Source organism: Temnothorax nylanderi, unplaced genomic scaffold (genome assembly GCF_030848795.1).
Source record: "Temnothorax nylanderi isolate EJ_2023f unplaced genomic scaffold, tnyl_v1.0 TNYL_tig0071_pilon, whole genome shotgun sequence".
Lineage (NCBI taxonomy): Eukaryota > Metazoa > Arthropoda > Insecta > Hymenoptera > Formicidae > Temnothorax > Temnothorax nylanderi.
In genome coordinates this window covers 240,238-262,302 of record NW_027249133.1, presented here as the reverse complement: position 1 = coordinate 262,302, position 22,065 = coordinate 240,238, and the positions used below count along the sequence as shown (strand labels likewise).

The following is a 22,065-nucleotide window of genomic DNA, read 5'->3' as shown; positions in this document are numbered from 1 at the left end:
TGATACGCGTCACTTTAATTATTACACTTTTACACTTGTTTATTTTATCATTACTTCGACATTTATTAATAGTCTTTTGTGTCTATTTTAGGGTATCAGAGGTAGATGAAAGTACAGTGCTGCAAAGTCAAGCGTATCTCTTATTCTACGAGAGGATTCTCTGATTCGATAGAATAAAGCAGAACGGGAACGACAGTCGATGTAGTTGCGTTCGCATTTCCGATTCTCGAGAGAACGAAAACAGACTTATAACGAATTTGTTACTTCTGCAGTTTTTAGTATCATATCACGCGTTATTGGATGATGTATGTAACTGATTATGTGTACATTGCAAAAAATCTGTAATCTATTAGGAATATCAAAAACTAAGTTGTTTCCTATGGTCAGTTAGTGGGTAGATCGCGAGAACAAGAAACTTTTTACAAACTGTCGATTACGTATTGAAAATCTGAATTTCCAGACTCTTTTGGAGCCTCAGATTTCTGGAAGTATTTGTATTTTCTAGTAACATTGGTGAAATCGGAATTACTTTGCGATTCAGTAGCGCTTTTCTTTATGAATTGCATAGCATAAAATAAAGTGATAATGAAATTATTATTAGCATAATATATTAATAACATTAGCACAATAATTAACAAGGTTATGTGGATTTCAATCTTGAATTCATAGAAACACTTCATGGGGATATGAGACCAAATAAATGAAAGAAAAATGATTTATAATAAATATACTTTTATCACAAAATAGTTCCGGTTTACGTTACTGTTTCGTAACTTCGAGTTACAGTTGAAATGCTCGTAACTTAGAATATTAAAAAAAAAATATATATATATATATATATATATAATTACATTTTACGTATATTAGTTTATGTAGACATGATCTTTTTATGAAGATTAAATTAGGAGATTAAATGTGATGACGCGCGACTGTAATAATTTGTAAATTGGAATGAATTGATATTTTGATTATGAATTGCGGAATGGTATAATAAATTTTCTCAATGGTGTATCTCGGTTGCGACAGACGTTAAAGCATCATGTTCAATATATAATGAATTTTACTTAATCCTTTGAGTACAAAGCATCACAAAGTTAAACGAAATTCCGCTTCCTTGCAGATACGCTTGTTGCCCGTGATAACGATCACAAATGCGGTCACATATAGACTGCGTTTACGGCGGCTTGTATCCGATTTAATAACTACCTTATACTATCCGAGCCAAAATTTTCCTTCTTTTGATCATAATCATTTAGATATGAACTTTTTGAGACTTTCGATATTTAAACTACAATTTTTAGTATACAATATGTATACAATATACAATATGTATCAAAGATTGTGTCAAATATTTAGACGTTTAGGGTATCAAAATAGGTTCATATTTAAATGATCGTTATAATCAAAAGAAGAAAAAATTTAGATCGGATAGTATACGGTAGTTATAAAATCGGATTATAAGTTGCCGTGTAAACATAGTCATAGATATCGCGGACGCTAATAACTTCTGTTTATGTTGAGAGTGTTAAACCGCCGAGATATCGTCGAATCATGCATGTGCAAATGATAACGCCACTGATAACTATCGCTGAACGTATATATGAGTTTCATTGAATGCGTATATGAATTTATCATACTTAAAAGAGCAAAAGTCACTGATAACGATACACGTGCATTTATTGTACTTTTTAATTGAGCAACTGAATAATTATCATTCACGAACTGCGACGTTAGCGTTCATCGCATTCAAGATACGCTATTGCGAAAAAAAAAAAGAAAGTGTCGAACGTGCGCACGTAGCAATACTAGCAATGTTTTTTTTTTTTTTAATGCGGACAAGACGTTTCTGTCACGTTCTTATCACGACGTACTCGCAATTGCATTTATAATAAAATTCTTGCGAGGACAGGCGATTCGTTAATCGTGCAATTTGTCTCTTTAGCTTCCTTGTTCTGTTAGATTTCCGATTCGGTTGATTCAACGTTTACGGAAATGACTTTATAAAAATTGTTTCAATTATTAGGAACATATTAGGATCTCACGATCTCACAGTTCGTCGATCGGAGCATTCGTCTTGAATGAAAATAAACGCGGTAGACGAATGTCGTATATGTACAAGGTGGACAGATTGCATGCTGCAAGACTCGGAGCCTTAATATATTAAGTCATCCAATTTTTAGAAATTAACATCCCATCAATGTACACAAAACTCTATCGGCGGCAATATAAATAAAAGAAAAAGACCTTTATTTGCAATATCCATTCACAATAACATTGATACAAATTCGACACGCACATACGCAAATAGATTAACATCGATTATAAAAATTAATAGAGGAAAGTGCCCTATTATGAGATAGGATCCTAATATGAGATGGCGTGATTTTTTCATGGTGGGATCAACAGATAGGGCCTATATAGGGCCTTTTAGCTTAACATATCTCATATTAGGATCCTGTCTCATAATAGGGCACTTTCCTCTAATAATAATAATCGTTTTCTCCACAACCAAAACGATTATCGCTTTCTTCCTTTTTAGTTTCATGGTGCAGAGTAATAAATGTTTTATTTCACTTCTCTGTTAGGTACAACATGCTATATAGCATTTGCTTCGCAATTCGCGGATTTTCAGCAATACATGGTATTGCGATTCCGAGGGGAAAAGAAGGGAGATTTGCCATTATACATGTGTATACACATGTCACACACATACGTGTATGTATATATATATATATATATATATTAAAATCTTGTAGCATTTGTGTTAAATAAACATGGGGGAGACGAAGAAGAGGGGAAAGGACAAGAAGATCGCGCGATCTTCGGAAAAGCTATAAAAATTCTTTAGTAATAGTATAAATATTTTTATACTATTAATGAACTGTTGTAAATTGCAGATATCCACTTGTTTATATATATATAAAATATTCTCGCCAAATTTATTTCTTTGATTAACTTCTCATATGACTTTTTCATACACACACACAGACACACGCACGCATATAATCTTTATAATTTGATAACTTTCATAAAACAGTATTTAAAATTGTGTTAGTTAATTAATTAATCATTCGTTTTCTCTTCAGTTATTAAAAATACCGCGATATGTTTGCTATAAAAATAAACATATCTGGCATAAAAGGATTAATCTCGGCCCATTGGACCATTAACAAAGTTTTTCTATTTTTTATTCTGCGATATCTCGAATAAAAGATAGATTTCAAATGGATTCTAAAAATTAAATAATAAAAATTCTTAACATATCCTGACTGTATCAAGTTAAAACAACACTCGAAAATTAGTCCTTTTTTTTCTTCGTAAGCTTTACAGCTGCAATATATAATTGACAGTTCCGTGGATTAAAATACTGTACAATATTCTCCAACGTGAGATGGAAAAACAGCGTAAATAAAAGTCTGTTAAATATTAATTAAATCCTCGTACAATTTGCACGATATACTCGTCCTGTTTCAGGTCATCGAAATGCTGTTCGTGCGTTATATACATATAGAATGCCCAATTGCAATCATGAGAATCAAATTTTTCTCGATACCGTAAAAGGAAAGACCGAGTTTTGTTTATAATTCGGAAGAAATTCAATTCTATTGACTGTAATTGGACTCTCTATATATCATGTACTATATTAATACGAACTATATTAATATCGCCGGGCGATATACATATATACATACACATAGCTCTATGTATGCACATAGTTATGTGTACGTATATATATATGGGTTTTCCATAATTCACAGCCGCTAATATAAACGACCGATTTTCGCAGCATCGTCTTGTGTCAAAAATCTACATCTCTTTCAATCTGTCATATGACCAATGTCTTCTCCCTCTTTCTTGTGTGACAGAATTAATGAAACAACAAAGTCATCTGTTAAGGAATCTCTTTAAAATCGGATAATTACCGTTAATTATAATCATGATAATAAATTATAACAATAAATATCTAAAATTCTACGATAAATCGTTACTCTCAATAAATTACATAAAATTTAGTTGAAATCCAGTAAATAGGGATCGGTGGTAGAACAAGACGATTTCGCGAGTGCGGTCGAGGAGACAGAAGTTGATCGGCTCAATGTGAGACGATAATTCGATGACGCATGTTTATTACGTTTAAAAACGACAAATTAAAATACGGATCCTTTCACCGTTTACTCCCCGAATAATATAACAATGAATTCGTGTTGTAATGCCCTAGACTAATGCGCGCCCGTTTCTCTCTCGTTTAATCGCTCCCAAACAGTGCGAAGATCTAAGAGGACACCTGAAAAATTAGGATATTTCTTAGATTTTTGTGTTGAGTTGTTAGTTTTCCTTTTCGCTTTCTCCGTCCAAGAAGTACTAGCTTATCTTGGCTAGTAGGACGAAAACGCAATAAAAACTTTGAAACTTCAGAACAGAACTTCAGAAAAGAGTGAGAGAGAAAGAGACAGAGAGAGAGGGAGAAAGAGAGAGAGAAACAGACAGGCGGACAGACAGAGAGACGGACAGACAGACGGACAGACAGACAGACAGACGGACAGACAGACAGACAGACAGACAGAGAGACGGACAGACAGACAGACAGACGGACAGACAGAGAGACGGACAGACAGACGGACAGACAGACAGACAAAGAGACGGACAGACAGAGAGACGGACGGACGGACAGACAGACAGACAGACAGACAGACAGAGAGAGAGAGAAAGGCATAACGATTCAAAAATATGAATATTCTCTGTAACGATTCGATCAATTAATATCTTCAATGCAGGTAATCGTTAGACTTGCATTCTGCATTAATGCAATTTCTCTGCAATATGCAAGGTGTTCACAAAAATAATAGAAAACTCATACGTAGGTAGTTGCTCCAATGCTCCAACTCGTGAACACCTTCTGTGCAAAATTCATAATCGCGTCAATTCTGATTCTTGGGGAACATAGCCAGAATTGCGGCGCAAATCTGCTGGGGATCGGTTTCATGGGGATGAAGTGCCATGACGGTCTGCACTTGCTCCTCGGGAAAAATGTTGGCGAGATGGTAGTGCAGGCGACGTCGAACATCCTGGGTCTGCGTGCCCCAGGGCACGTGTAAACTCGAGGACGGTGGCGATGGTAACAGATTCAGCTGGGGATCCGAGGTGCCTAGCCTCTGCACCCGTGATGGCGGCACTAGGGTGGTACCGCGCGGCGGCCACGCTCTATAAGAATCCGGAGCGGAAGCGATACGCATCACGTGCTGGTGATGATGCTGTAGGCAGTCAGGATGGTCCCAGCTGAAATAAGATTTGAAAATGTAGAGATTATTCGAGTCTATTTAATTCATTAAAGACGTTGTTACACCTGATATAATAAATTTTAACTAAATCACAATTGCTTTTATTTTCTAAGAATTACGGATCAACATTAGAATCATTAAATAGTTAATAATTTCATATCTGAAAATTTTATATAGTAAAACACATAATTTATTTTGACATCGTGGAAGATCTTACATGCAATCTACACTCAATTATAATATACCAATTCATGAAACACGACCCAGATAATGAATATATATTCAAATATATTCAAATATATTCAAATATATTTGAATAAATCGGACTCACCTCATAGCGGTAACTGGATACGACGACTCATTGCTGGCGAGTCTCGTCAACGATCGGTGTTGTATACTCGAGCGCGGTGGGTTGATGACTGATTGCTGTTGCTGCTGTTGCGGTGACTGGCCAGTTTGCTGCTGTTGCTGCTGCTGATGATATCGTCTGAGTTGATAAAGTCGCGGATCACACGCTGGATTCAGAGTCAGCTGCCGTTGTAATTTGCGGTGCATGTTCACCGGTTCTGGCTCGGGGTTGCTCACTCTTGGCGTGGCCCAGTTCACCGCGGATGGGTAACCTTTGACAAAAACATAAGATTATTAGATTATCAGAACCATCAAACAATAAAAAAAAATAAAGAAAAAATAAAGAAATAGAAAAGAACTTTTATGTATTAAAAGAAAAGTCTTTTTTTAATTAAATAATTTATAAATAATATTGTTAGTATTTATCCTTAATTATCACCTTGAGGATTCTGTGCAGGAGGCATCTGCTGGCTATACATGGCGGGACTGGTTGCGGAAAAGTCGGATGTGACGTTCTCCACCGATCTGCTCTTCGGGACGGACGACAAAGGTTGAACATTTGACGGTACAGCTGACCTGGCCTTACAGAGCGGCGGATGCTGCGAAGACACGGATGCGTTCGTGGACGGCAACGGCAGGCTCAGGCTGGGCCCACGTGCTTGTAAATGACGCTGAGCGTGCTCCACTAATCGCTCTGTCACAGATTTATGCGGATGTGGGCCTCTCTCGGGATGCCGGAATTTACACTTGTTGCCGTATGTACATTTCTGGGAATTGAAGAAACAGCCATTTGAGACTTGATTCAATTCTAAAAGTACGATATTTATTTAATTTGACAACAAGCACCTCCTCACCAGGTGTTTTAATCTGGAATCTGAATTTCAGTTCCTTAATTTTAGCGAGAAATTCTTTTAGCTTTTGAAGATAATATAATGGAAATGAATAAAAGAACGAAAAAGGGGACATTACCTTAGCATAAGGGCACGGAGGAGCAGGATCGACCCTTTTGGGAACGATTCTGAGAAAATTCTCCAGGGTAGGTCCGCTTCTGCCGAGGGGGTCGTCCGGTGGCATGAATCGATCGTTTACAAAACTGTACATCAGGATTCTCTCTTCAACAACCTTCCTGAATTCGGGATTCTCCTGTGCCAAGTCCCGATAATTGTCGTTGCTGACGACGATGCCATCGACTTCCGCGGCCAGCTTTAGGATATACCGATCGTCGTAGCATACCATACGCTTCCCGCCCACCAACCTGCAGACATTTAACATTTTCGTTAAAAAAATAAGATATTATTTCGCGTCAATAAACGTACCATGAATTATACATAATAACATTATAATTGTATAAACAATTATATTGTACAAAATGACGTGATATAAAAATCTAAGTGTTACAAGAAATCAGTCAAATGCTTTTAAATTAATGTACTTGTCTATTTTACATTCGGACAGACCCAGAAAATCAGAATAACGAATTATATTTATTCGCAAATCCCCGAATTCGCGACACACGACGTCGAACGCCTCATTTTTGTTTCTGGAAATGGAATACCGAGAAGAGCGAAAAAGAAAAAGGAACAGAGAAGAGGGGGAGGAGAATGGGGAGATCCTTGAGACGATTTAAGTCCACGCCACTCCACGCGGATAGATTGTGCACGGACAGATAGAACGTGGGGCCGGTTATTCCAGCTCCGGATAATATTAGCCGGTGGCAAAGCAAGTCCAGGTGCTGGGACGAGGGAGGACATCTTTCGCTACGTTCCTCACAATGATCTCTGTTTTAAATTCTCATTTCTCATCGCCGAGGCTCGCAGTTGACACGTATTTTTATTTATGTGACTTATGCAAGTTATATATTTTTAGACGAATGTATAATTCATCCATTTTTTTCACTTCTACATTTCCAAACTTTATTTTCATATTAACCAGTTGATCCGATTTTCGAAGTAAATATTTGATTCAGAGATCTAGTACATTCGAAGAGTAACTTTAAAACAAAAGGAGAGAGGGAAATATTTCAGTGTAAAGTCAGACGAGTTGTTTAAATCTTCCTGAATCTCGGACGAGTCGCATACGTCGCACCAACCTGGAGGGTGTAAACACGAGCAGACGATCCCTCTCGAGCTCGCCCAGGATTTCCTGGTCAGCGACCGGGTTGTCAGGTCTCGAGGCTTCCTTCCGCCACTTGGGCACGAAGACGGTGATCTCCTTATGGCCCCTGGCGCGGAACCAATCAACACAGATCTTGATGCCGCGGCAGGAGAACACCTCCTTGTTGCCGTGACTCATGGCGACGTTGCTGCCGTCGATGACAACGGGCCTCAGGTCCATCGACGAGATCGCATTCGTCGCCGTGGCAATCGTCGCCGTCGTCGAGGTCAGGATCGACCCTCCGCCCTCGTCGATACCCATCTCGGCATCCAGCAGACTGTCCGCTTCATCGGGACCGTCGGTAAACTTCGGGGAACAAGTAGCTCCGAGTTTGATCAGCTCGGCCAATAGCTCGTTCTGACCTGGGTCCGGGCCCAGCTTCTGTAGCGCCGCTTGCACCAATTTCTCGGTGTAGCCCAGCTTGAGGGCGAACTCCACGCGAGCGGTATAACCTGAACGAATGGATTTTTTAAATATAAATATTGCCGTCAAATCTCTTTCTATTTGTCTTTTTGTAGAGACATTAATTAGGAACCGGAATTGCGGCCAATTCTTTTAATGACAGATTCTTTTCAATACCGACATTTCCTGAACAAGAATATCGAGGTATCCAATAAATTTTCGAGTTATATAAGAGATTGAAAAAGAAGAGTTTTTTCGCAAACTAAACTTTGGGAGATGAAATAGAATTATACATTTCTCGATTAATCTTTTAAGTGGAGTTTGCTTTTAAAGAATTTCAACTCGAGGTCACAACCCACTCGGCATGTTATGTTGCTGAAATATTGAAATATTCGGAAACAATGCAGAAACACTTCATTAACATCTCACTTGCAACTATGCATCTAAAATATTTCAAAAATGTACCTGCACCATGTTTTTTGCAATATTGCATTAACAATATGTCTGAAATCTTTCAGAAAGTTGTTTACAATATTTATAAGTTTCTGTAATATTGCAAAAAAAATGTAGCAGATGCAATATTTCAGAAACATTTCCAAAGCACTACAAAAGCACTATTACGTTTACTTTGCACGAATAATATTTCTGTAACATATCAAACGCAACACCGCATCTAAAATACCTGTGAAAAATCTCCGAAAGATTGCGTCGGTAATGAAAAATTGAATTGCAGGCAGTGAATTTTCTACAATATTGCGGAAGAAATATTGCAGATGCAATGGTTTAGAAACATTTCTGATACATGATAAAACTATTATTACGTTTGCATTGCACGCGTTATATTTTTGAATGTTTCACATACAACATTGCATTTGTAATATTTTCGAAAAGTTGCTGACAGACTTTAGAACTTATAAAAAATTAAATTTATTATTATATACAATAATTATTGCATTTTTTCTTTTTTATTAAGAATTTTCTGATATTCCAAATTTTGTCATATGGCATTTTTAATATAAAATATAAAATATTTAATAATATTTAATATAAAATAATATTCAACGCTGACTGGCAAAAAAGATTTATTCGTATATCTGTATTGTTAATATTGTTATGCGATAGCTTTATGCTCACCAAAATAAGCAAGTATAAGAAAGAAAGAAGCGTCAGAGTCAGAGGATCACCACTACCCTGTTCGATCATCGATGTCAAGCGACAAGGCGCCGGTATACTACTTGGATGGGTGACCGGTTGAGAGAGCGGATTTCTTCGGACAAACGCGCGACGGCTATACGCACATATACGGCTTAATATATTTTTTTTTGTTCCGGTAATAAAATATTTTATTTTTCACATATTAACAAATAGTTTTTGCGTCAGTAAGAAAATTTTGTTTGCTAATACGAAACATTTTTTTAGTGTAAAATGTATTTGAAACATCTCTGAAGTGTTTCCGCAATATTTCGTAGATATATTTGAGAAATACTTCATAACATTGCCGAAATCTTTCAGCATGGTCGCATTTGAAATAATTGCGGACATTGAAACATTGCCGAAATGATGTAGAAACGGTCGTGAAAAATTTCTGAAATATTAATGAAAGATGTAATATTTCAAATGAAATTTTGCAGAAATGCCTCTGAAATATTACATGCCGAGTGGGAAGCTACAAGAGTTGTGATAAATGAGCCTCTCAGAAGCCAAGCTGATCAACACTTCATTTTTCAGGAACTTGCTCACATTAATATTATAGAGTGCGTGATTAACTTATAATAACTTTGTCAGTTTTCTCTGCTCAAATTATGACCTCACTCAACATTTCCTGAATTGGCCGAAATGTCTGTCATTAAAGAGACATCCTGTTGTCTCGAGACTCCCTGTATCTCGGATTTCTCTCGCTCGATTGTAGCGATCGCAGGGAAATTCGAGAAGAGACCTACCCGGGCTCTGCGTGGGTGACGGCCCTTGGATAGTAACGTACTCCGCGAACTCGGCCGCCAAAGTGTCGGACGTGGTGCGAGATACGTCCGGGTGCACCGGGGACACCTGCGACTCCGAGCGCGGACGTCGCCCCGCCACTGTCGCCGTCATCGTCGTCGTCGTCGTCGTCGTCGCCGTCGTCGTCGTCGAGTCCTCGGCCTCGTAGTCGCTGTCGTATGAGGAGTCCTCGGCGTCCGGCATGTTGCCCGTGCCCAGTACCGTGCAGTCCACGTATCTCTGCAATACAGGCGACGAAATTGTTTACAATACGAAGTGGTTCAAGGTTATTCCGTGTAATAATACAAATGGAGGCACTTGAAGTATCAATAGTCATATAAATAAAAAATAATGTTAGAAATAGGCTGTTTTCGACATACTTTTTGAAAAAGGGTTTATCGTGATAAGGATTATTCGATTTATTGTCAGAGTATTTCGTACGAAAATAAAATATCAATAATCTGGAAAATATAGAGAAATTTACTACCACCTATAACATTCAACTATACATAAAATCGTACTATGTACAATCAATACTATATAAAGTCAATAAATGAATCATGATTAATACCAACTGATACAACGTTGTAAATATCCCAGTAAGCAAATTGTCCATGGTATGCCAGCAGATTGGCAGCAAATTGGCGTCAACTGTGTTCGCATTAAGCTCGAGTTTTGTCAGCAGAACTGATATAATCTGACAGCAAATTGGGGGTAGAGAAACCGAGCAAAATCTGTCGGGCACATTCTATTCCATTTCTATTGCCAATCTGCGTCAAACTGTAGCAAATATATTTACTTAATTTTCTTCATATAATTGATCCGTATTTTGTTGATAAATTTTGCTACGCTTCTACACTGAGAGAAATACTTTTTTAATTATTAATATACCATGAGTTTAGACTTGATATCTTTGTCAGAAATATACAAATGTCAATGTAAATTCGTAATATTTAATAATAATATACGTAACTGTATAGTAAAAATACCATCAATTTATATGAAATTGTATGTATATTAAATGTAATGTCTTTGTAATTAACAAATTTATATTAATTATTAATATAAGTATAATCAATAATCTCAAATAAATTATTTTATTTGTCGAAATTGATAAAATATTTTACGCAAACATACATTTATTTATGACAAAGAAAGTCAATGTTGCAGTAATCAATGCAGTAGTCACTGTTGTTGTCGGTATGCAGTAATATTATTTTTATACTGATAAATGTAGTTATATTCAGTGATACGCAATATAGCATATATTAATTATGAAGAAATATTTATTAGGGACGGACATAAAAAATTCTTACATTAACGACAAAGCATGTATATTAACTATTAATATACTGTTCTCTCAGTGTACCAGCAATCTGCCAATCTGCCAAGAGAATTGTACGCACCAGAGCCAGTATCAAATCTGTCTCTTCTCGTCGAATTGCGCGGACGCACGCTAATTCGTGGTCATCATTATTAATTTATTTTTTATTAATTATTGAGAAACTCGCAAAACAATAAAGAACTTGTCTATTCAATTTAACTCATTCTATCTGTCCACGAAGTGACATGGTAATTACCAGATCTTGAGATAAGGGAAACTGGGAAGGGTTGACCCTAAGAGAGATTTGACCTAACATTATTCTATTAAAAATGGCGGTTTTTTATGCTTCATTATAATACTGTATTAACTATTAATCTCTATTATGTACTTCACATATCGTGGTAACGGTGAACAAACACATAGAAAAGATACTTTGAATACATCACTTTATAAATGTGAGTCAACCCTCCTCTGCACGTGGCACGAGACACGACTGTGTCTCTTGATACATGCAGAATTTATTGCGGAGAGACTTCATAAATTGATTAATTTTATAGGGGAGACCGGGGCTAAAACGCCAGTTTTTTTTCGGTGCCGATTTTTAACAACAAAATAAATAATTTTAGTTAAATGTGGTATACCACTGTAAAGAGTGAACCTTTAGCTACAAAATTTATATAGGAAATTTTTATCTATGTTGCTTTGTTTAACCGGTATAGAGCAAAAACGACAACGGTGGAAAAATTGAAATCTAAAAAATGCCGGGGTTGAACCGCCACCCCCCCGGGATAAATCAGTTTCAGGTTTGATCGCCCATGAAATATTAGATATCTACACTGGATTCGTGTTCAGCATGCATTACTCTTTATAATCAGCATGCATTTATAATCACGTACCTCGAGATTTGGAGAGCAAATATTATTGCAGATATTACAAAATTTCCACGCGCAGAAAATTTCACTTTTCACCACGAAAACACGTTTGCCTCCGTAAAAATCATAACACGGCAGGTAACCTGCCGAAACTCCGTTGGTCACATGGGTACCATAAGCAGCATTTACAATGTTAATAGCGAGTTCGCACAATATACAGGTTCCGAGATATTTGATCTGGCGGTTCAACCCCGTTGGCGGTTTAGCCCCGGTCTCCCCTACTGTTTGTTGATTTTTGTTTCTTCGTCTTTTTTTTACATTTGTTCTATTTATATAATTGTTAGATTTAACAAAAAAAAAAAGGAAAACCAGCTTATAAAAAAGTATAACTCTATCGAAATTAGTATGATACGCCTTGTATAATGTTCCAACTTTTAATTTTAATATTAGGAGTCCAGCGGAACGAGTACTAATAAGAGCAGGCATAGAAATCATGAGCTTGCAACATAAAAAATAGAACAGCACCATTACAGTGACTTCCCGTCCCTTGTAAACATTAAGGCGTCAGATTCTGCTGCTACAGCACTGGTGGAGGGAGGATGAAAGATCCGCGGATCTCCTTTAGGGCTGACGCGCTGGTATCAACCTTGTATCTCGTATCTGCAGATCTTTATCCTCTATCCTTTTGTGCGGGGTGGGGACGGGTGGGGAGAAGGGAAAAAGGCTTGCACGTACGAAAGCGCAACGGCCGGCAAATAAGGACTTGGTCGATTTATGGCTACACGGCGGTACAGGGATGAAGCTATGTAAAAATCAAGGAGGTTTTACGGCCTCCAAAAGGTCCTTGAATTAACTCTCGAAGGACCTGAAAGAATTATGCGTACACGTGGAACGTAAATCGCGAATTTGAGGACGTAGGGAACCGTTTGTATATATAGAAGAAAAATGAAGATCGATTCGTAGGAACGTCTCGTAGGCATGCACCTTGAATGTGAACGCTCGGTGCCTAGGGTGTCAATAAGACCCGATCTACAATGGGTGTTGTAAGTCGTAAGTCGTAAGAATTGACCAATCACAGTCCATTATTCTCCTTGCGGTCGAAGAATAATGAACTGTGATTGGCCAATTCTTACGACTTACGACTTAAAACATCCATTGTAGATCGGGTCTAAACCGCCGGGCAATGCGGAAATGAACGATCCGCAGGCTACAACGTGTAAGTACGCGCCGATAAGCGACAACAGCCGATCCGTACTCCACTTGACGGCAGCCATTTCCCTCATCGTGCGTTTACGTTCCGTTACTTAACCGAGTCCACGTCGTACTCATTACGTTCCACCTAGCCCGCTATTATTCATCCTTCCAACGTCGATTATTTAACTTACACGTGAGTCGGTCGTAACACGTCTGTTTCTATGGCGGACGAAATAAATATAAAGAAGCTCGGAGAGGCTCGAAATCAGTAAAAGCGACCTTTCCTCGGTGAACTGCCATCACAGTTCGATATTAGAACGATATTATGTCTATTTGAGAATATAAAATAATGAGAACGGCACTGTGTGGATATGGTATACCCCCGAGCTAATTTCGATTTCATATAATTTTTACAGAAATGAACATACTTACTGCAACATATCTTTTTTCAATCGATATACGAGATAATGAGAATTACAACTTACAACTGACAGACTAAAAATAAGAAAAGATTATACTAATAAAAAATTGCATTGAGAAAATAAACAGAAATTTTGAGAAAATTTACTTTTTTCACAAAATTATATTTTTGGAAAAATTAAATTTGAAGTTCCAAAAACTAAAAAGTTTTGATTTAAAAAAATATATATTATCTTAAATTATAACTGCTGATAACGAATATTCAGAAAAAATAAAAAATAAACATTAGAAATAAGCATATATATTTTCCTAAATAAAATTTATCTTTGTATAAACCATCAAGCAACACATGTTCAACGTCAATTAGCATGCATTATTTCCCAAACGCTCTTAATATTTTTCTTAAATACTAAATATAATATCGTCGTTAAAAATGCTCTCGAAGAGATATCCGCGTAAGATGATTCGTGCGCGACTCGTCTCCGGTTCGAGAAATTATCGTAAATGGGGCATAGCTCTCCCAGGTTGGCGGATGTAACCATTAGCGGAGATCCAGGTGAAAGTAGAGAGACGCGAGGGCGAGGACGAGAGAGAGAAAGAGAGGGGGGAGAGAAAGAGAGCGATAGAGAAAGACAGAGAGAGAAAGAGAGAGACACCATAGCGGTCATCAGGATCGCCCCTTTCCGCCGGCGCGGCGGAGCGACGTAATGTTACAGGTGTAGAGTGACAATGAGAATTTTTGCGTCACTCGCGTCTCAAAAATCGCACGAGGAACGCAACTAGAAACTTACGTAAGAATAATAGATTCCTGGACAACTTTAGATAGGCATATAAGATACCCTGAGGCCTCAATCTCAAATTAGTTTAGAAGCACGCGTGCCTTTATTCTCAAATTTGATGCTCGTATCATATTATAAAACTTTGTAAGTATATACAAAAAATTATATATAACATATAAAAATGAATAATACACAAAAAGTAAGGAGAAAAGTAAAAATTTGCCAACATATATATATTCCAACATTTTATATTTATATAATAAAATATAAAAATATACGTCTTTTGATATATAAATTCCTCCGGCTATATGTCTACAAAACACCAGCAATGATAAGATAATTATAATATAAATTAGAAGTAGATAACGCGAATCTTACACACACACGCGGATGCGTTCGTACGATCCGCTTCATACGGCGCAGCGCAGCGAGCTTTCGCGAGTTTCGAAAGATCCGGTACGTGGAGGATGCGACTTCACCGCGAAATTCATTGATTTGGGATGCCCCCTCGTCCCCTTCGCAACTCGTGGGTCGAGCACCGGCCGATTGCAAAAACCGAGATCGAACTGGCAGCGTTTTGCATGTACGCCGCGACGAATTTCTCGACAACCTTGCGTTGTCGCCCACCACTCCCGGATCTAGTTTAACGTATCGGGTACACGCGAAGAGCAACGACGAACGACGACGTGTACGTGTGGCATACGTGACACAATGACAGAGAAAAAAAGAAGAGAGGAAGAGAGAGATCAAATTTGGGAGCGACACCAAGATGCAGATCTCCGCTCTGGCGAAATTCTATAAAACCAAAGAAAAAAAGGAAATTTTTAATTTCTTCTCATCTGTGCGGCGTAGTCAACCGTATAAAAATCTGCGCACTTCGTGTAATACACCTATCGATATATCCACGTAAAACTGGACCGTTAATATATGTGTCAACGAGAACACGTTTCAGTCATTATATGTACGTAACGTTGCGCGTTATTAAAATATTAATGAATTTCAGTTTACGTATTTTTTATTTGTGGTCGCCGAGTTGCGTCATGGGATTTGCCGGAGACACTCTGACTGCCTTCTTCGCGTTTCCCGTATCGATGTCGAAATTTGGAAAGGAAGAAGGGAAGAATGGGAGGAGTCTCTTTTTCTTTGCGCGACAATTAAATTATATATATGACGTTGGTAAATGTACCGTGATGACTTCCGGTGTCGCGATATCACGGATACGTAGGTATTTCGGTCTGATTGTCGAAAAATATCGGTCGCGGATGCCGGCTAGGATTCTGTTAGAAAGTCCCGCGAAAAGATAGATCAACCGGAAGACGGCAATTTTCCAAAGAAAGTTCCGTCGTCGCTGCTGCCGCGTACTTTCTCTCCCGCGCGCTGGCTCTCTCAACATTATTATTCGTTTTGTCATAAAGAAACATGAAATACGTATATTCGGGTCGCGCGATTTTTCCGCTCCATTAAAATGTAACTGACAATGAAATAATAAATTAGTAATTTGTGTCGGATTCGTCCTTTCTGATTGTATATAAAGAATACAAAATTTTCGATCCCCATTATTTCAGAGAACATTCAGTTAATAAAATCCTGGAATTCAGGATTCTATTATTACTTTAAATATCAAATTTTATCATTTCTATAGCAATAAGCAATAAATGATAATAATAAAATAATATATTAATTTGTCAGATACGTCTGCATGTCCGAAATTTATGTTTATTATGAAAAATACAAAAATCATAGAGTCCACACGGAAAAGAAGAATGTTGTATTACTTAATTCAATATTACAGTATGAAACACATACGTCTTATGCTCTTGTTTTAATAAAATATTATTTATTTTATTAATACTGTTAATAAAGTAACATTTTTTATTTTCAATTAAACCGATGCTGTTAATACAACATCATTTTTTTCGATGCATTATTTCAGAACACTGTAGATAGTGTAGATAATAAAATTCTAAAATCCGAGATACCATTGCTCTTAACATTGTTTTTATAGATTTGATCACTTTAGAACATCTCGAAAGTAAAAATTCGATGACGCTCGTCATTGCCCGAGATGAGGAACCGCCTCTAAGAATTTGTCTCCCTGACTTTATCTTCGAATATTCCCGAAACTGGTTCCGCGATGTCTATACGTATGGAAGACACGTTACGGAAAAGGACGGCAAAGGACAAGAAGGAGGACGGTCCGGTACCGGGTAAGTACCGGTACCAGAGACCACCTAATTTATTCCGATGTCGGCTCGCGCGCGAGTCGCGGTGACGCCAGCTATAGGATGTATACACAGAGAGATCTTGCACAACCTCCACGTCATCCTTGTAACTTCATTTTCGTCCCCTCCTCTTTTGTCCCTCCATTAATTAGCCTCGCTCGGTTCTCACTCGCCCGCTTTGGTATTATTCTCTTTCTTGGCATAGAAAACTGAACTTTATATTCGTCAATATTGCTAAAATACGATATTATATCAATATGTATTAATCAAATATATTATTAAAATAAATAAAATTTATTAAATTATTATATTATTAATTTATTTGTGTCTTTGTCCTTTCTCATTGTAAAGAATACAAAATTTTCGATACTGTCATTTTCAGGACATTCAGATAATAAAATCCTGGAATTTATAAGGATTCTATTATGCCATCGAGTTCATTTACCGTTTAAAAGTATGACGGCTCTCATATCTGTTGAAACATCAAACATAATCTGCCTATCGAATCGCTCTGTGGAATTAAAAATTGAAAAAAGGATTTGTCGAGTAGAAATACATATTTTACATATGTGTGAGTATCCTAGGTTTGAAATTTCCTGACGATTTCTCGCGCGACGTATAAGTACGCGGTCAGGCTTCCATATCTTTTACTTATCACCGAGTCAGCTTCTTTATTTGTCTTATCAAATACTAAAATAGTCCCGACCGTCAAACTGTTAGAATGGTGTCTCAAGTGGAACTGAATCTACCTGTCTCTTGACATCTGACAGATCTTTCTTACAGAAAATTTTCTTTTTCGAATTCTTTGTTTTGCTCGTCGTGAACCGACCGACGCGAAATCATCAAGTAAAATCACCGCACGAGTTTTAAGCCGGTGACGCTTCAACCGATCGCAATTCAACAAACAAAATGTCAGAAACCAGAATCATTGTCATCGCGACGACTCGTTTTCCTTGCGGTCTGACCGCAGGAAGGAGGTCGGAACGACGAGGGATCGTCCGTTTAATTTCTTTCCGTGGGACGTCGCTCTCGCCTCGTAGAAACTCGACTCAAACGACAGACATTTATTGAATTCGCTACGCTATTCACAAACCTGCGTTAAACTTTACAAGAATATTGTGCCAAAAGTGTGTCGGCCTCTCGACAGATATCACCGCGTGACTTATATTACAATACTTGGCGGATTAATAAAAAAAATTTTATCTCGCGAGCAGGACATCTGAGATTGTTAAACAAGAATTGTTTGCCGACACCCGCACAGAAAAAAAAGAAGCGTCAAATCAAGACTTCATACTCGTATATATGTAACAATCTATAATCATAAGAATAAGATTATATTACGTTAAACGAAAAAAACTTGCTTGAATACTTAGTCATTTATATGGTTCGACCAAGAAAAAAAGTTGAAATTCTTTTAAGAAGCCCTAATAAAAAAAAAATTTTATATTTTCTCAGAAATTTTCAAAGGATTTCTCATATTTTAAATTTAGATTTATGAAAAAAGTACGTCAAATTTCTCAGATGCTTCAGGAATATTTCAGTATCTGTATGTATGAAAATTTCTGATAAATTGCGCAGATTTTCTCATATTTATTCAGATTTCTACAAAGATGTGTTGGCGGAAAAAATCTGAACTATTTCATTATTATTTTGTCTGAGTTTTTCTGAAAAATATCCCTATTTGGAAAAATCTGACAATGAGAAAATTTTCATAGAAATTCTAATTAATAATATGAAAAATTCTGAGACATTTTTCCACCAGGGAGATTATAGATTGTTGCGTATATTCGAGTTGTTTTGATTTGACCCTTCTTTTTTTCCGTACGTTGCTCCGGAGGGAGAATGCCCTCCCGTATTCGCCTGTATATTATACAGCGGTCGCGTTTCCGCGCCGCTCATCCTCGCCGCACACGAGGCGTGATACGGGATGCAACCGGATTCGACACACTTCCAGCCGGAGCGGGCTGAGGCGCGGGCCGCGGAGTTTCGAGTGATTAATGCGAGCCCGATTGGCGGGCTGTGTCCACTTTGCCGTGCTCTCTATCTCGCGATTGCGTGAAAGGCCAGAACGTCAAGTACTTATTCCAACCCGGAAGCGCGCCTTCGAGAGCGGCGCGGTGCGCGTTCACCAAACACAATCGTTCGACCGCGATCGAAACCACGTTCCCTCTTCGTCTCGGACAAACGAAGCGTCCCGCAATTAAACAATGCTCCCCCTCGACGTTCTTAACTCATCTCGAAGAATTTCTCTTTGGCAGGAACGTCGTGAAAGATCGTCGTTATTCCCGTCGCCCAATTGTCTGGTTTAATATATAATTAATGTGCTCAGACAACACGCGTGTCTAAAAAATGTCTTTTTTTTTTAAGATAGTTCCAAGATTTTTACCAGAAGACGTCTTAAAGACGTCTTTTCGTCTAAATATTTATTGTCTGTTAAATCTGGCACTCTGATATTTTGCATTATTTCAGTGTCACAACGACATAATTAAGGCGAAGCTGTTCGGAAACGCGTTAACAGAGGAAGAATACAAGACAGAAGCTATTAGAATTATCTGAAAAATCAATGATTTAATGCTTACATAATTTTGCTAATGACAAAACTGACTCTGTTGCAACAGATAGATCGTTATTAAAGTTACGTCATAAATTGGAACATAAGAACCGATAAGAACTTAAAAACGTCTTGATGTTTTCTTATACTACAGCTTTACTATAATTAAATTTAATAACGTTGGCAATTTAATCATTAATTGAATTTAATTATAGTCAATTTTAATCATAATTAAATTTTTTACTATAAAAAATAAAATAATATAAATTGGAGAGATAAGGCTCTGTTGGGTGTCCACACGTGGAAGGAACCGGGCTAATTAAGAGCCAGTCGCTGTTGACGGTACGAAAATTATATTTATTCTTCTATGGGATTAGACGTACGTTACTGAAGATAGTCCGAATAGGGACCGAAACGTACGTCTAATTCCATAGGAGAATAAATATAATTTTCCCACCGTCAACAGCGACTGGCTCTTAATTAGCCCGGTTCCTTCCACGTGTGGACATCCAACAGAGCCTTATCTCACCAATCTGAAGATGGTCCGAATAGGGGCCGAAACGTACGTCTAATTCCATAGAAGAATAAATATAATTTTCGCACCGTCAACAGCGACTGGCTCTTAATTAGCTCGGTTCCTTCCACGTGTGAAAATAATATAATATATTATAGTAAATATAATATAGTAAATATATCTTCTTATAGTAAATTAAATTATAATTAAATTATAATTATTAATTAGATTTAATTAAATTTACCATAATTAAATTCAATTAATAATTATAATTTAATTTAATTTCTTACAATTATATTCAAATATTTTAAACTAACAACGAATTAAAATTTCAAGTTTACGTGAAAATAGCTGGAGAATAGATTGAGTTTCGTTTTGTCACTTTCCTTTCTAAACTTTGCTAAAAGTCCTTTCTTATCGGCATCCCGACCTTTGGATCCTTGTATCTTTAAAAGGATTGATATATCGAGTTGGGATCAGAGAACTGCGATTAAAAAGGTTAGTTCGAGATTATTTTGAAAAACTTAAATGCAAATTTATACATCTCGCTGTGAAACTCCAAATAATCTCTAAATATTGTTTATCAAATTTACACGCTTAATTACGCGAGTAACGGCGCGACTTCCATTGAGGAAAATTAAAAGTCCGCCGGTCTCTCTCTCTCTCTCTCTCTCTCTCTCTCTCTCTCTGTCCCTCCTCTCGTCGCCCGCGGTTTGTCTGCGATATCGGGCGACCAATTAGCGGCCGAGTGAACCGACTCGATGTAAACCGGATGACGGCTAATCGCGAGGATAATTATAGTCACGTTTAACGTCAGCCCGATCACGGCGGGTAACATCACGCCACGAGATGAGCGATAACGCGACACAGCTTGCACTTGCACCGCGTGTCGAAATTCGACGTCGTATCCGGGGTAGAGAGTGTCGACCCTCTTTTGTGTACAAGGAGGAGCAAGTATTAAGCGGGAAAGTATGCAAGCGCGCTTCTATTATATCGATCCCCTTTTCCATTTTTCGCGATTTCATCTCGTGATAATAATTGAATAATTTTATCACCGATCAATCCGCATGTGTAATACTTTGTACCACCATGTAGCAAAAAAGGAGGGCACTCTCACGGGAATCTGGACCTCTAGATCCGGGGTTCCCGCAGTTTTCAAAAGTATCGCGCAATTTTTCGAATTCAAAGCGGATGCGGGAATGTATGCTATGATAAACCGTACGAACGATGTATCTCAAGTGCCGATGAAACGAAATCAAGGATTTAAAGTACTTGGAACACGTAGAGCGGTATTCATAGTCGGATCTTATATTATATTTAAAATCGTCTTGAGTTTATGAAATGATCCGCATCTGTAGATGAATTTAAAACCGTCTCAATTAAACGTAAGATCTAATTAAATACAAGATCCGACTATGAATACCGCTCATCTGGTTCCGAGAACGATGACAGCTCTTCGAAGGAGCTTTCGTTTAAAGGGAAAGCCTCGAACGACCAAAAGTCCGAACTTTCAATCTTTCAAACACGTTCTCTGACAGAGGTAGGACGCGAAAGAGTCTGGCGACGATTCGCGATCGACACACAGAATCCGGCAGGCCAGGTTTACCTTTCCAGCGACCGTCATCTCGTCCGTGGATCGCGGAGCGTAGATCCTTCTCACGTAACGAGAATCGAGCTCGAACGGGAGCGGCGGCGGCGACGGCGGCGGCGGAGCGGCTTTGCACTTTTCAATGGCCGGTCGGGCGACGGCGACACATCACGCACCAATGCACTGACCGCTGGATCACTGGAAATATTCCGCGCGCCGTATATATACGTATATCCTTCTCGATCTCGCGTTGCGCTGATCGACGAGGCGCAACTGCGTGCGGACGCGAGCGCGGGCGCGAAGAATCACGAGGCACGTCCGTTCGCGGCAGCAGCGGACGGGTGAATGGAGCGCGGCCGCGCGACGCGCGACGCGCGCCGCGACGGATCCCCCACCCCCCTCCGCGCCACGCCGCGCCGCGCCGCGCCGCGCCGCGCCGTC

General features: G+C 38.3%; 2 protein-coding genes across 6 annotated transcripts in view; one reads left to right on the top strand and one right to left on the bottom strand.

Annotated features, from left to right (window-relative positions):
• Positions 1-2,249, top strand: part of Usp16-45 (ubiquitin specific protease 16/45) — an 8,855-nt gene extending 6,606 nt beyond the window's left edge. For all 5 annotated transcript variants that reach the window (XM_071708697.1, XM_071708696.1, XM_071708698.1 and 2 more), the window contains exon 13: positions 92-2,249. In XM_071708697.1, coding sequence (XP_071564798.1) covers positions 92-164 — 73 coding nt within the window. In that variant the 3' untranslated portion in view covers positions 165-2,249. The remainder of the gene's footprint in view (positions 1-91) is intronic.
• On the bottom strand, positions 2,227-22,065 carry Regnase-1 (Regnase 1). Its single transcript, XM_071708703.1, has 7 exons — positions 21,643-22,065; positions 10,124-10,400; positions 7,717-8,233; positions 6,597-6,882; positions 6,067-6,394; positions 5,611-5,899; positions 2,227-5,277 (listed from the first exon to the last, which is right to left on the bottom strand). The coding sequence occupies exons 1-7, from the start codon at positions 21,658-21,660 to the stop codon at positions 4,920-4,922; spliced, it is 2,073 nt and encodes a 690-aa protein (XP_071564804.1). The 5' UTR covers positions 21,661-22,065; the 3' UTR covers positions 2,227-4,919.